We start from the raw sequence: 16,281 nt of genomic DNA on the forward strand, positions 1-16,281 counted from the left end.
GATGACTACTGAAACGTATACACACTTCAATAGCTGATAACTCACTTTTCACTCCTTTTCAAGTTTAACTAATTTGAAATAATGGGTGAAGCCAAACTAAGCTTTGAACAAAGAAAATGTATCCTAAAGTGCCACTAGACTTTTTTAAAAATGGGGATACATAAAAGATAAAGTTTACAGTACAAAACCAACAACAGTCGATGAATTGGGGGGGCACAAATACCAAATGAAATGGTTCTTGATGTTTGCAATTCCATTGCTTTGCATTATCAGCAGTGCCTGGATCAGAATGGTCATCAGTTTGAGAACAGGCATTGACAAAAAAAGTTATTCATTTTTGTAGATTATTTTATTTTTATTTTTTTTTATTTTTTATTTTTAAATAAATTTTTATTGTTCATATTATTACAAGTGTTCCTTTTCCGCCCCCTTCCCACCCCACCCTCTGCCCTTTCCCCAACCCCCATTGTCCTCATCCATAGGTGCACAGTTTATGTTCAGTCTCTTCCCACATTCCCCTGTCCCCTTTTCCCCAAGAATCATCAATTCACTCCCCTTCCATACCTCTGATTCTATTATATTCAACAGTTAATATTGTTCATCAGATTTTTTTTTTTAATTTCCTTGGTTTTTAGATTCACTTGTTGATAGTTACGTATTTGTTGTTCATATTTTTATCTTTATTTACTTTCTCTTCTGAAAGAACCCCCTTCAGCAATTCATATAATTCTGGTTTGGTGGTGATGAACTCCTTTAGCTTTTTTTTTATTAGTGAAGCTCTTTATCTGACCTTCGATTCTGAGTGATAGCTTTGCTGGGTAGAGTATTTTTGGCTGTAGGTTCTTGCTATTCATCACCTTGAATATTTCTTGCCATTCCCTTCTGGCCTGCATGGTTTCTGTTGAGAAATCAGCTGACAATCGTATAGGTGCTCCTTTATAGGTAACCACCTGCTTAGCTCTTGCTGCTTTTAATATTCTCTCTTTGTCCTTTGCTCTTGGAATCTTAATTATGATTTGTCTTGGTGTGGTCCTCTTTGGATTCCTCTTATTTGGAGTTCTGTGTGCTTCCTGGACTTGTAAGTCCAATTCTTTCCCCAGGTGGGGGAAGTTTTCTGTCACTATTTCTTTCAGTATGTTTTCGATATCTTGCTCTCTCTCATCTTCTGGGACCCCCATGATTCTGATGTTGGATCGTTTGAAGTTGTCCCAGAGGTTTCTTACATTATCTTCAATTTTCTGGATTCTCTTGCCTTCTAGCTTCTGTGGAGGAGTGTCTTCTGGCTCTTTATGTTCCAAATCTTTGACTTGATTCTTGCGATCTTCCCTTCTGTTTTTAGGACTCTGTAGAATATTTTTTATTTCAGACAATGTATTCTTTATTTCTTGTTGATCCCTTAGCATTTCTTGTTGATCCCTTTTCATATCCTCATAGGTCTCATTTATTTTATCGGCCTTTTCTAGGAGTCTCTTGAAAAACCCTATAAGTGTGGTTTTGAACTCTATATCCAGTCGCTTTTTGTCCTCCATTTCTTTCGTTTGTGATCTATTTGGTTTAAGCATTTTCGCAGGCAGCTTTCCTGATGGGGCGGCGTTTCAGGGTGGAGCCTACAGCCTCGGCTTCCGTCAGCCCCACCCTATGCGACTCCTGAGACTCAGGGTTCTTCAGTACTTGTTGCAAGCGCCTCTGAAAGGTGCCCTCGATTTTCGCCTGCTACCAAACAGTGTAAGCTCTCCCGCAATGGGCCCGAAACTGGGGTTCAGTTCAGTTGGAAGTGGAGTTGGAGGTGGCGTTCACAGCAGTCTGGAGCCCCAGTCTCCTTCCCGTCAGGGCAATCCCGCGGCACAGCCGGCCGTCCCTTCTCTGGGGGCAGTGTGCGCGCCTCCGGGACCTCCTTTCTCCGCTACCCCGGGGTTCCGACTTACAGCCCAGCTCCCTATGGCTGAGCCTGAGTCCCCGGGGTCTGGCCCAGAACTGGGGTTCAGAGCAGTCGGGGGCCCAGCACAGTCGGAGTTTTCTCTCCTTCCCGCTTGGGAACGCCCGCCAGGCACTCGGCCTCCCTCCTCTCCGGCTCCGTCCTCTCCGCGTGCGCCGCGTGTCTCCGTACCTTAGGCTTTTACAGCTCCTCCGTGCTTCCTTCTGGTTTTCTCCTTGCTTCTTGTTGTAGGATTTCCAGTCAGTCGACTTTCCTGTAGTTCTGGGTAATGTCCATTTTATATTTTAGTTGTATTTATTAAAATTGTTGTGTGCGGCTGCGGCTAGTTGCCTACCCGAGCAGCCATCTTGGATTCTCTCCATTTTTGTAGATTATTTTAAATTTTGAAAATGAACTGTATGTTAATAAACACTGACTTTATAACCATTCAAAGTATGTACTACAATAGTATACATTTTTTGGGACACCTTGTATTTTATTTTAAAGGTTTATCATAGCATCATTTACAGTAACAAAGCACTAAAAACTTAGTTAAATGTCCAACTAAGAAAGCTTATTAAATATATTATGGTCATCCATGTCATGGAATTACCTAGTTGTGCTCCCACTAGGTTATAAACTGTTTTCTGAGCAGGGTCTCAAAGAAGGTACAATGTGTGCCTTGTTAAAGAATTACACTGGTCATTCAACATGTATTTATTGAGCTCCAACTCTGTACCAGGCATTATGCTAAGATACTAGAGAAGAAAAAAGTAAACCCAGTCATGAGAACTCTACCCTCCTGGAATGTATGGTCTAGTGGGGTAAACAGGCAATCATCATTACAACACAGTGTGACTAGAACCAATGTTGAATGAACCCAAGTTTCTGCAGACATTGTGTTAAAGGCAGATAGTTCAGATCACGAGAAAAAAGAAGAGGGAAGAAGGAAGAGAACAGAAGCTCACTGGGGGGCTGCAAGCAGATAGATATTGTTAGAACATAGAGTGGAAAATGAAAAGTAGAAATAAGGCAACAGAGGCTCCACCATGAAAGGCATTGCAAACTAGATGAAAGAATTTAGATTTTTATCCTGAATATGTCAGGGCTCCATTGCAGTGTTTAGGGCAGAGGCATAAAGTAGTCAGACGGGCCTTTAGGAAGAGCATTCATTCCTCTAGGTCTGACACTTTTGGAAAAGGCAAGGAACCTAATCAGGAGGTTGCTGTCATGATCCAGGAGAAAGGTAATGCTGACTTGAACTAAGTGGCAGATATAGGAATGAAAAGAAGTCAATCTGTTTGAGAGACATAAAATAGGTCCATTGAATAGGCCTTGCTATTTGATTTAGAAGTGAAGGCTGAGGAAGAAAAAGGAGACAAAGATTTCTGGCTTGCAGGCAGGCAACTGTAAGGATGGGAGAGCTATTTGTGGCAGACATTCTCCTAAGCACTGGGGTAACCAGGGTGGGTGAGATTAAGTTCCTCCTGTGAACAAGGGACAGTTCATATCGAAGATAAAATATACTACAACAAGACACCCATACAATATCAAAAATAGACTGTGAGTGCTGAAAGGAAACAGAGGCCCTTTCTGAAGGATTAGGGGAAGGAGAAAAGTGAAGGACAAAAAGTTTAATTTTGTCGACATTGGCATTCTCGATGCTCATCTTGATTCTCAAGCCTTTCTGTCCTTCTGTGAAGAACCTAGTTTCCTTCTAACACATTTCTTTACTGCTTCAATTAACTAGAGTCAGCAGTAAAGAAACGTGATACAACCAAAAGCCCTAAACGACACGTTCACCCAATGTATAGTTGTTTTTAAAATCAACTTTAAATTCTTATATTTCACATAAATAATACATAAATCAAATGTGGAATGGAAAGAGCCTGAGGTAAGCATATTTTTAACATTTATACTTTGGTTTGGAAGCTGGAATGGCTGGTCAAAAAATTATGAGGATATGTGTCCATGGTCAAAATGCTCTACCGTATTTTAAAGTTAACTTAAAACTTTCTGTTCAGAATATTAGCACCTGCATCTTAAACACAATCCGTGAGAACCTGTTGTTTTTTTTCTGATGCTCAAGCATCTTCCTGCAACCCACTTCACCAGTGTAGGACACTATCTGGTTCGTCTCCTAGGTGCCTTAGGCCCTTCCAACTTAAGTGAAGGTCAGGAACTTTCTTATCATCCCTCTGGGGCAGTGGTCGGCAAACTCATAAGTCAACAGAGCCAAATATCAACCGTACAATGATTGAAATTTCTTTTGAGAGCCAATTTTTTTTTTTAAAACTTAAACTTCTTCTAATGCCACTTCTTCAAAATAGGCTCACCCAGGCTATGGTATTTTGCGGAAGAGCCACACTCAAGGGGCCAAAGAGCCACATTTTGCCGACCACTGCTCTAGAGTAATGGTACCCTGAGGGCACGTTTTAAATCTAACTCATCAACAAATCTCTCCTAATACTTAGCATAGAATAAGGGTGCAACAAAACCACAGAACTTCTTAGGATAGGTCCACACCTGGCCCTTTGGTATAATGATGTTCCATAGAGAACTCGACCTTGAGTGACTTAGAGAACATCATCGCAGGAAAAGAACTGACAGAAATGGCTCATGGAAAAATAAAATGGTACAGATGCTTTGGAGAACGGTTTGTCAGCTCCTCAAAATGCCAACTATAGGTTACTACCCAGCAAGTCCACTCCTAGGTATAGACCCCAAAGAACTAAAAACATGTCCACACAAAAACCGGTGCACAGATGTTCATAGCAGCAATGTTCATGAGAGTCAAAAGTGGAAATAACCCCAGAGTCCATCCTCTGAAAAATGAATAAACAAAATGGCATATATCCATACCGTGGATGGTTTTTCACCCATAGGAAAGGAATGAAGTACTGGTATAGGCTACAACATGGATGAACCTTGAAAACATTATGCTAAGTGAAAGGAGCCAGTCACAAAGGACATGTCTGATCCCATCTATATGAAATAACTAGAAAAGGCAAATCCATGGAGACAGAAAATAGACTAGTAGTTGCAAGGTACAGATTGAAGCGGGTACTGGGGAGTGACTGCTATTTCATATGGGATTTCTTTTGTGAGGAATTAGATCTTTTTGTTCTGGAATTAGATCATGATGATGGTTGCACTATTTGTGAATATACCAAAAAACAAACACTGAATTGCACAGTTTCAATCGGTAAATTCTGTGCTATGGAAACTATATATCAATAAAAAGCAAATTTTTTAAAGTAAAAATGCCAGCATGCTGCACCCCACAGCAGTACTCCTCACGGGCTCACCTTTTTATCTGCAGGCGCAGTTCAGTACAGTCCTCCGATAACCTGCTGTTAGCTTCTTCCAAGGCTTCCAATGCCAACTTGAACTGATTATTTTCCTCCTCCAATTTCTGCTTGTTGAAATGCAGCTCTTCTACATAGGTAATCAAGCCAGACATCTCTCTGCTGAGGAAATAAAGAGAATAGATAATCTTCAACATGTCTAATGCCTTCCAACCAAAATAAGGCATAGAGTTAAGCCCTAAAGGCTTAAATATTCCTGCAAGATTTTCTACTTTATCATCTTCTATCCTCATTAATTGAGTTTATTTATACAATAAATATTCATTCAAGCATCCCTTATAGCATCAAAGATTAGTCTAAAATTGTCAAGTATGCATCATCTGCCAGTCGTCAAGTCAACTTGCACAGTTTTTGTTTATTTCTTTCCACTTCACTCCCAACTTTTGTATCCATATACACTGGCGAGTTCCTATTTTTACCTATGTTATGGAAGATCTTGAAATAAATGGACATATTACTCTCTCAGTCAAGGGATCATGGCAGATTTTAATAGGCCTTTAACTAAGAAATAGTTCCTGGAGTTTTACATTTGTATTTGTTCCTCTCAACTTAATGTTCATGTTCCCTAATATTTTCTACAGCTTTTTAATGTTTGCGGGTGTATCTCTCACCATCAATATTAGATCATAAATCCCGTGAAAGTTTGGATTGCATATTTCATGGAGTCCCAGGTCTCCTCTTCTTCTTTGCTATCTTACCACAGGTCTTAGCAAAGTTTGGGTAGAAGGGTTTTAAACCACCTTTTGCATGATGAAATCTGAAGTGGCAAAGATAAACTAAGGGAGAGACAGCATCATCTCTCCCTAATATCTAAAAACACATTTAGCCAAAAAACAGCTTTTCTTTTTAAGATGTGCTTTAAAAATAGTACCTTACCACATGATCTCACTCATTTGTGGAATATAAAAAACATTATAAACTGTTGAACAAAAATAGAGGCAAAGAAGCATCAAACAGACTGTCAAACTATAGCAGGAAGGCAGGGGAGGGTTGAAGGGGTAAGAGATCAACTGAAGGACTTATATGTATGCATATAAGCACAACCAATAGACACAAGACATTCGGGGGATGGGGGTGATGGCAAGTGCTGGGGGGTAGGAGAAGCCAGGGGCGGGGGGAGAGGTCAATGGGGGAATAAAGGGGAGACATATGTACTACTATTTGTAATACCTTAAACAATAATAAAAAAATAAATCCTCAACCAAAGAAGTTGTATGCATATATGCATAACCCATGGATACAGACAATAGGGTGGTGAAGGCCTGGGGCAGGGGATGGGGTTGGGCTAGAAGGGATCAGTGGGGGGCGGGGGAGGGAGTGAGACATATTTAATACTTTCTACAATAAATATATTTTTTAAAATAACCCACTAAAGAGCTTAAGGTCAATGTCATAACTCTACTTCAAATGAGACTTGTTTTCCATGGAAAACACATGATATCAATGAAGGAGAAGGGTTTCATAAGTGAGGAAATGTTCATTTATGTCTCATATCAGAACTAGTTTTACTAGTTCTAATGCAATTAAAATAGAATAGTTAATAGTTAAAAATAAATGATGGCAGCACTGCCACACACACAAAAAGGGCTAAGTGACTTCATCATAAGTAAAATACATAAATCTATAAAATAAATAATAAATCTTGGGGCACGTGAGAAAGCATTACCGCTAAGAATGCTTACAAGATTCCTCTAGACATGTCTCCGCCCAAAGCCTCGAAGTTCCCTGATGCAGACTCCGTTATATCTGTGAGCATCTTAACTGAAACACATACAAGAGAGATTAATGAAAAACCCACTTCTCCAAACCACAAGAAAGTGGCAGAACAATCGCAAGAAAGCCCATACATACGTGCTCTCCCTGATTTTATTCTGTCCTGGTCAAGAGCAGAATCATTCATGCTGCTTCCTGGTCCACTATTTACTCCCTCACTGTAGGCAAAAAAACAAACAAACAACAACAACAACAAAACAACAACAACTAAAACCAATGAACTAGCATTCTTTGCCAGAACAAAGCTTAGCTACCTTTTCAGATGTACTCTGTACTTTCCTATTCAGGTGTTTGTTTCTGGATTTTAAAAACTCTATTCAGTAACTAAAAGGTGCTTAAATAGGGTAATAGAAAAAGAAATGTAAAGCATTCATTCCTTTCACCTTCCATAATCTTTTAATTTAACATGGAAAAGAAAATAAGAAAATTCACACAAAAAAGAGAAAAGTTAAAACCATCATGGAAAATATGATTTTGGAATATATTCTTTTCAACTTTTTCCTATGCATATTTTTTTTTTTTACAAATATGGGATTATACTGCATACATGAATTAACTGCCTATTACTTGAAATACATGCATATATATGAATATTTCTCTTGTCAAATATTTATCTAATCATAATTCTGAGTGATTAAAATTGTAGAGTATGAAACTATTATAATTTATTTGTTCAACTCTGTTTTTAAATATTTAGGTTGCTTATATTTATCACTATCAAAAACAGCATTCTACACATATATTAGAGTACATAATTGGTTTTTTTTCTTAAATTTACATTACTAGCTTGAACATATCACATATTTTAAGGGTTTATATGCATTTCTAAATTGCTCATTAAAAAAAACTATACCAACCTGCACTACTACCAACAATGTATGAGGATGTGCTTAATTCTCCACCTGCTCTGACAACATGAGAGTGATTCTTTTACAGCTTTGCTAAATCAATGGGAGAAAATGTCTTTATTTGCATTTCTTTGATTACTAGTAAGATTAGATATCTACACTAATAAAAGAGAAAGATGCAAATTGATCATCATTTGCATATTCACCAGCCAATAGGAGTGAATATGCAAATGACCCAACAAATTGGCCATGTCCATAATGGCCAGGTGGCCAGCACTCAGCAGCCCCAAAACTCCCCCATGGTGGCACTGGGGCTGCAGGGACTTGATCAGGGACACAAACCTGCAGGGAGACCAGTAGCCAGCAGCCCCAAGACCTCCCACCATGTTGGTAGGACTGCTGGGGGGTGGGAGGGAGTGGGGGCAGAGGAGACATAAACCTACAAAAAACCTGTAGAAAGGGAGATAAACTATCATAACTTTATCTCTATTTCCACAAGTTGAGAAAACTGGCCCTGGTTTATTTAGTGATGTGGCCCACACCTTTCTACAAGCACAGGGTATGTTATGACAACTGCCAGGAAGGTCTAGTCAGAATACTGACTCCAGGGAATAATGCTACTGTGGCAAATCATCTAAGAGAGGAAGCAAGCTTTTGTTGGGTTTATTCTAAAAGTCAGAGAACTTGCCACCCCAACATTTGCTGTGTTATTATATTGATGATCTTGAGCTGCAGATACTTGAAAAACAGCAAATGCATGCAGAGGCTATCACTGAAGTCTCCTGATCTGCCTAAAATCGGACCCCCAAAAGGAGCTTAAATGTCATAGGTCCCCTGGATGGGAGAAGTGTCATCAGGCAGAGAAAACTGACTCCTGTCACAGGACAGGAGAGTAGAAGTTGACATCACACCCAAACTTTGTTACAAACTATTTCCCTCCACCACCATTCATCTTTCCTAAATATCATTTACACTACTCTAAGAGGCCTATATCTCCCGTCCCCTTTCCCTAGGAAGAAGGTATATAAATCTGCATTCTAAGCCATCTTGAGGAGTTACTCATTTTTCCCTGAGATCTCCCACATATACACAAGGTACACATGTTAATGACCTTTTGTTTTTCTCTTGGTGATCTGTCTTTCATTACAAGGGCCTCCACTAAGAACTCAGAAAGGTAGAGGAAAGCTATTTTCCTCCCCCTAATTCTATCTGAGGAAGTCAAGTCCCCAGCTGAACAATGAGGCTGGCTCAAGTACCAAGCAATCCTGGCTGATGGTAGGGAAGCTTCTAGGGAGAAATCAATGATATTGGCATCGAAGTGGGACGGACGGCACATGCATGGTTGATGGTGGGATTTTAAAATGGTTCAACATTTTTGGATGATGATTTGGTGAATTCGATAGAAATATTCAAGGTATGTCTAAGAGTCTTCTACTAGGAATCACATCTGCTGTGATAAAGCACAAGCACATAAGCCCTGGTCAGAACCCAGGATGTTACTGCAAGCTCCCCTTCCACGATAGGAAAACTTGGGAACAACCTGCATTTTTAGGACAAGGTGGCATCCATATTAATAAAAGAGTAATATGCTAATTAGACTGGACATCTTCCAGATGAACTTCCAGATGTTCTTCTGGAAATCCTTCCCAACAAAGCCATGCTGGCAGGGCCAAGGCAGAGGATGTTAGAGGCGGAGGCTGTTAGAGGTGATCAGGCATGCAGGGGAGAGCAATTAGGGGAATCAGGCCAGCAGGAGAGAGCAGTTAGGGGGATCAGGCTGGCAGACAGGTGAGCGGTTAGGAGCCAGAGGTCTTGAGGGCTTCCAGATTGGAGAGAGTGCAAACCGAGCTAAGGGAGCCCCCTTCCCATGCATGCATTTTGTGCACCGGGCCTCTAGTTTTTATATATTTATCTTCCTTTCATGATTAACTCACATATGTCAAACACCACTTTTGGTAATCTTTTCTTAAGTCAGTGGTTGGCAAACTGCGGCACGCAAACTGCAGTTTGCTGCTCTGTTAACTGAGTTTGCCAACCACTGCTGTAAGGCATTATCCTTACCCAGAAGTTTTGACTTCAGATTAAAGACATTAGTAAATTAAAATGTTTTTTTTTTAAGTTTTTTCCCTAAGGCAATGGTCAGCAAAGTCATTAGTCAACAGAGTGGCAAACCACGGCTCATGAGCCACATGTGACTTGCAAGCCGCAGTTTGCCGACCACTGTCTTAAGTCATCGATACATCTTAACCTTATGTGAAATCTAGCAAGTTTTACCACTCTCTGAGTTTGAAGTTTTCTTTAAGCAAATCCCTAGTACCTATCAGCTGATAGCTAACGTTTGGTGGCTGAGTAAAAGCCACAGGAATTTCCTGTGAAGAAGGTGACTCTTCTCCAGTATCCATCAGGAGCATCTGAGATCATGGTGTCATTCTTCATAATTTTTTTCTCTCCCACTATATTTTTCTTTTCCCTTTAGAGTCCCTATATCTAAGGCTTCTAAATTACACTTACTGCCTAAACAACCCTACTGACCTCAAAAGGATGTTCACTCTGAGTGTAAGTGCATTTGGAGATTTGGTAGTCATTATCAGTAATTTGCTTGACTCCTATGTCAGCTCAATTCTTTTTGAGAACACAATATGTGCTGCCCCCTAATCACAAAAAATAAATATTATCAAAAATAACATAGTTAACATAGTAGGTTCTCAAAGAGTGCCCATCATCAGCATCACCAGGAAACACAGAAATGCAAATTATCAGGCTTCACCCCAGACCTACTGAATCATGCCAGGGATGGGGTAGGGGCATTGGCCAGCAATCAGGTACAAGATTGTTCAGGTGATTTCAATGCATGCTCAAGTGTGAGAAGCACCAGATCACAATATTTCCATCCACAAAGAAAACAGTGATTGTAATAAGTTGTTAAAACAACCTGAAAATGTTTTCAGCTGAGGGCCATTTGATTCTATGGCAAGCCATCCATTCTTTCATGATGGCATGGAAAGTTTCCAGATCCACATGCAGGCCTCTCCTGTCAGGATCAAGCATGTTCCATAGCTCCGCAAAGCCACCATCTTTAGAATCTTGACTAGTTATTTGTCTGAGGTAATCTATTACTTTGACAATTCTTATTGAGCCTTAGGAAGAGAAAAGGCATATTAGTTTTGAAATATGGGATAAGAGTATCTTATATAATAAAGAGTTAATATGCAGATTGACCATCACTCCAACATACAAGATGGCTGCTGCAAGATGGCCAGCAGGGGAGGGCAGTTAGGGGCAACTAGGCCAGCAGGAGAGGGCAGTTGGGAGCAACCAGGCTGCAGAGAGGGCAGTTGGGGGGGACCAGGCCAGCAGGGGAGGGCAGTTGAAGGTAACCAGGCCTGCAGGGGTGGATAGTTAGGTGCTACCAGGCTGGCAAGGGAGGGCAGTTAGGAGTGACCAAGCTGGCAGGGAGGGCAGTTAGGGGTGACCAGGCCAGCAGGGGAGGGCAAATTGGGGCAACCAGGCTGGCAGGGGAGCAGTTAGGAGGTGATCAGACTGGCAGGTAGAAGCCATTAGAGGCAATCAGGCAGGCAGGCAGGTGAGTGGTTGGGAGCCAGCAGTCCTGGATTGTGAGAGGGATGACCCAGATTGGAGGTGGTGCAGGCTGGGCTGAGGGACACACACACACATGAATTTTGTACACCGGGCATCTAGTATAAATATATTCCAAATAAAACAAAACAATACTGAAAGAGGAAATGGTTGAAGGTTTTAAAACAAATCACTAACAATGGTCACTTAAGGAAATAGGACTACTGATGGTTTTTCCCTTCCTTTTTGCTTATTTACATACTATTAAATTTTCTACAATGAGTATGAATCATTCATGTACTAAAAATTACTTGCAGATATTTTAAGAAAGCAGAAGTGAAAATCTAAAATTAAAAATTTTGAGCTAAATGTGTATGTGGTTTTATACATTATGAAGTATTTCTTCTGTGGCAACACCTATGACATGTCATTAGTTCCATCAATAATTGGAGCTTGTAATTAGTTGATAAGCTCAATAAAATAATTCAAAACACTGGTAAAACATGCAAAAAACACACAAAGAAATTATAAAGACACAACCAATACCTAAATAGCCATCTTACTCTCAAATTAGGTTGCAGCCACCCCGTGTGTGGAGACAGGTCCACAGGGCACCACAGGTAAGCCATTTCCCTTTCTCTCACAATAGAAAGTACAAGGACTTGAGGAAAACCACAAACATTTCAGCAGGTAATTTTCAACTTACCGCTGCAGTTTGTGTCACATGCATGAAAAACACGTGTGAAGAACTCTTCACGGGTCCTATTAATGCCTGTTAATCATCTGTGTCTGGTTGCCATCATATTAGATGAAATCCAAAAATGCTTTTCTGGGCTACAATGATTAACTATTTTTTTAAAAAAATTTTAATAAAGAAAACATTTAAATAAACAGCAACACATAGTACTGGTTACTTAAATAGGCCAGGCAAAAGAGTGGACTTGTAAGGTCTATTATTCCCTTTTTCTTTTTTGTTTTCTAAAAGTAGGATAAAATGAGAGATGAATGAGAGGGAAATGAGGTTGTTGTTTTTTTTGTAATATTAAAAGTACTCTGTGAAAAAGCAAGTAGTATAACAAATAGAAAAGTAGAGGGAAAGAAGAAACTTAGCTATACAGAATGTGTGTCACTTTACACTGCTTTTTCACTATTTTGTTTTTCAATGCCTTTCATATAATGGATTCTGTAAGCGATCTCCTAGGGCCCTGGTTGGCAAACTGCGGCTCTTGAGTCACATGCAGCTCTTTGGCCCCTTTAGTTTTTAGCAAAGGCCAGTTTAGGAGCACCCTAATTAAGTTAATACCTACCTATATAGCTTAAGTTTAAAAAATTTGGCTCTCAAAAAGAAATTTCAATCGTTGTACTGTTGATATTTGGCTCCGTTAACTAATGAGTTTGCTCACCACTGCCCTAGGGCTTAATCACAAGGAACAACAATAGCCTGTAATTATTGGAATTGAGAGTCTAGTCAGTGAGGCAAATTCAGTCAACAGAGCTGCAAACCGCCGCTCGCGGCTCGAAAGCCACATGTGGCTCATGAGCCACAGTTTGCCGACCACTGCCCTAAGCCAGTGATTCTCAACCTCTCTATTGCCTCAGTCCTTTAATAACTGTAATTTTGCTACTGTTAATGAATTGTAATGTAAATATCTGTGTTTTCCGATGGTCTTAGGATCTACAGCAGCAGTTCTCATTCTGTGGGTCGCAATTCATAACAGTAGCAAAATTACAGTTATGAAGTAGCAATGAAATTTATTTAATGGTTAGGGGGTCACCACAACATGAGGAACTGTATTAAAAGAGTAGCAGCATTAGAAAGGTTGAGAACCACTGCCCTAAGCAGAGTTCCAGAAATTTCTATTGAAATTGGCCTGCAAAGTTTACATTCCCCTCTGGCCTGACTTATTGGCTGTACCAGGAATCCACACTTTCTTTTTACATGTTTTATTCTCACAAAATAACTAACTAAATTAATTAATTAGTTACTTTTAAAATGCTAAAATGCTAGTTTTTAGCAAGGCACATGGGAACTATATGAATTTTCACTCCCCTGGCTCTATGTATTCCCATCATGACATTCTCATTTGCCCTGGAGAAAGTTTGTTTTCAGGTCAGTAGAGAAATACCAACAATTATGATTATAAATACAACCTAGAATTTGTATGAGGTTTTCACTTGAAATCATAGAAAATACAATTTACATATAAAATCTTCTTTTTAGACAGAAAAAAAATTAAATAGGGAAAGATAGATGTTTCTATCCAAGCTTTAATAATGTGAATTGGGGTGTGTGTGTGTGTGTGTGTGTGTGTTTTAGTTTAGGTATCCTAAAAGCAATATGTTGTTTTATTGAAAGAACATTAAAAGGTGAATATTTACCATCTTCATTCAGAGACAATTTTTTTACCACTGAGTCCCGAGGAGTAAAAATTTCAGAGCTTTGACCAGAGATGGAATCAAAGTCAAGTTTTAAGATACTAAAGTGATTTTCGCTCCCATAGTAATTCAAATCCTTGTTAGAGAAGGATTTCTGCCTTCTGGTCTGTGATGCCAGTGATAGGTCATTCTGAGAGCTCTGTGATAGCCTTGAGACGTTTTCAGAACTTTTGAGGGTGGAGTAGGTTGCATTCTCAGGGGAGCTGAGCTGAGAGATGGATGGGGTTCTCGGAGACCCTGTTTGGGGAGATGAGATGAGCACATCTTCTTTCTCAGAAGCTGAGAAGTGCGTGTTGGGTGTAAGAATGTGAGCAGCAGTCGTTTTCTTTAGTATCCCTTCAAAATCCTTCCTGCTGTTATCCTGTGGCCTATCAAAACTGCCGGATTGGTACTTGATCATCTGTTGACTCTGATTGGAAAGCTCTTCCCTCTTTTGGATGGCTCTGATTTTCCTACAGATGCTCTCCACTGGGTTATGGCGCCTCTCACTGCCCTTCACCCCAGAGGCCATCGCTGACATCCTCGCCTTCTGTGGACGAAATGGCTAAAGTACAGGCAGAAGCAGACATATGTCTTAAAGTCAGTATTGCTAACTACAGTTTAGCGATGGGCTACTTATTCTTAAGTCAGCTTTGGAGGGATCAAGACATCTTTAAATAACTGTCCTTAAACAGTTGCTTTAAACAACTTTCCATGAGTTCAACTTCGGCACTCAAATTTCTAGAAAATATTAACAGTTAACATATTATGTATAACATATATATTAGAGGCTCCAGTGCATGAATTCATGCATGGGTGGGGTCTGGCCAGCCTGGCCAGGGGGAGGGAACATGGGCAATTGGCCGGCCTGCCTGCTGGTTGAACTGGTCAAGGGGACAATTTGCATATTAGCCTTTTATTATATAGGATATACACTGAGTGGCCAGATTATTATGCGTTCAGAGATCATAATAATCTGACCACTTAGTGTAGATCCAGAAACCACGAAGCATGGTACAGACTGATAAATCTCAGAGAGAAGGGGTGGGGAATAGGAAGAGATTAAACAAAAACACTTATATGCATGTATGTATAACCATGGACACAGACAATAGTGCAGTGAAGACTGCGTTGGGGGTAGGGTGGAGAGGGTCAGTGCGAAGAGGACAGGAGGAACATCTGTAATACTCTTAACAATAAAGATAATTTTTTAAAAGTGTTCCTAGCATATAGGACACACATATCTATTTGCTTTTCCAAGGCATTTTTTTCCTACCATCTGTTTTCTGAACTTCCATAACTCACCTAAGTGAATCTGCTCCATAGTTTATAAACTAAACCTTATAAAGAGTACACTCATGAGCTAACAGAACTTTACAAGATTCACTTGTTTTGCTTTTTCTAATATAGAGCAGAACATTTGTGGGAGTCATATAAGTACAATGTGAAGATAAAAATTTCAAAATTTGTGCTACCTTCTCCATATAGGGCCTGGAAACATCTGTCTGTCCTGTCCAGGCCTCTTTTTCAGTTTTAGTTTTAGATTAGCTGCAATAAGCCTAACACTTAAAAATACAAGTCTACCTTGATTTGTGCAATAACTGTCTGGAAAAAAATACTCACTGGAAATTAAAAACTGAAAGGTATTATAATTGTACCAGCAGAATCAGTTGCGTGGAGTTTCTCTTTTAAAGAAATTTCCTCCTTATTTATCCATTTTACCAGTAGTTGATTCAATAGTTGCTACGTAGAGATGATACACTTGTAGAAACCTCAATGGCAAGGATTCTTATTTTTAAGTTCTTGAATCTCGGTGGCACTCTCTATCACTCATCCCTCTAGGCATTCAACCAATACTTATTTAGTATATAAAGAGTGCAAAACCCTATGCAGATACTGGAGGTACAACGATGAGCAAATGCTCTCCTAAAACTTGTACTCTGTGGGAGATGCAGATATGAGCAAGTAAGTCAGCAGGATCGCCAAATTAAATCCAGGATGCCCAATAAAATTTGAATTTCAAATAAACAATGGCTATTCTTTTATCATAAGTATATCACAAAAGTTGCATAGGAAAAACTTATATGGAAAAATTATTTGTTGTTCATCTGAAATTAAAATTTCACTGCATATCTTATATTTTGTTATCTAAATCTAGCAACCCAAAAGCCTGCAGATAAATAATTGCACACTGGGAAAGAAAGGTGCCAGGGACTATGAGAACATATAAGAGGGGGTTATTCTGGTTTGACAGTGAAGACAGAAAAAAATTGAGGGCATCTATTATGTGTCATGCACTGTGCTATACATATTGTTCGCTAAATCCATGGTTATAGACAGAAAATTAAAAAGTAGATCCATAAATCCCATCTGGATTCCCATCAGC

The 16,281-nt window shown here is 39.7% G+C and overlaps 1 protein-coding gene across 1 annotated transcript in view; it reads right to left on the minus strand.

The window, feature by feature from the left end:
- IRAG2 (inositol 1,4,5-triphosphate receptor associated 2) overlaps nt 1-14,427 on the minus strand; it is a gene marked incomplete at its 5' end in the record, with an annotated part of 85,825 nt that extends 71,398 nt beyond the window's left edge. The window contains 5 exons of the mRNA XM_084876214.1: nt 5,224-5,385; nt 6,966-7,044; nt 7,135-7,214; nt 10,837-11,041; nt 13,860-14,427. Of these exons, the coding sequence (XP_084732340.1) occupies nt 5,224-5,385; nt 6,966-7,044; nt 7,135-7,214; nt 10,837-11,041; nt 13,860-14,427 (1,094 nt within the window). The remainder of the gene's footprint in view (nt 1-5,223; nt 5,386-6,965; nt 7,045-7,134; nt 7,215-10,836; nt 11,042-13,859) is intronic.
- Between the last annotated feature and the right edge of the window lie 1,854 nt (nt 14,428-16,281).

This window comes from Pipistrellus hanaki (genome assembly GCF_964339955.1).
Source record: "Pipistrellus hanaki genome assembly, chromosome: 3".
NCBI lineage: Eukaryota > Metazoa > Chordata > Mammalia > Chiroptera > Vespertilionidae > Pipistrellus > Pipistrellus hanaki.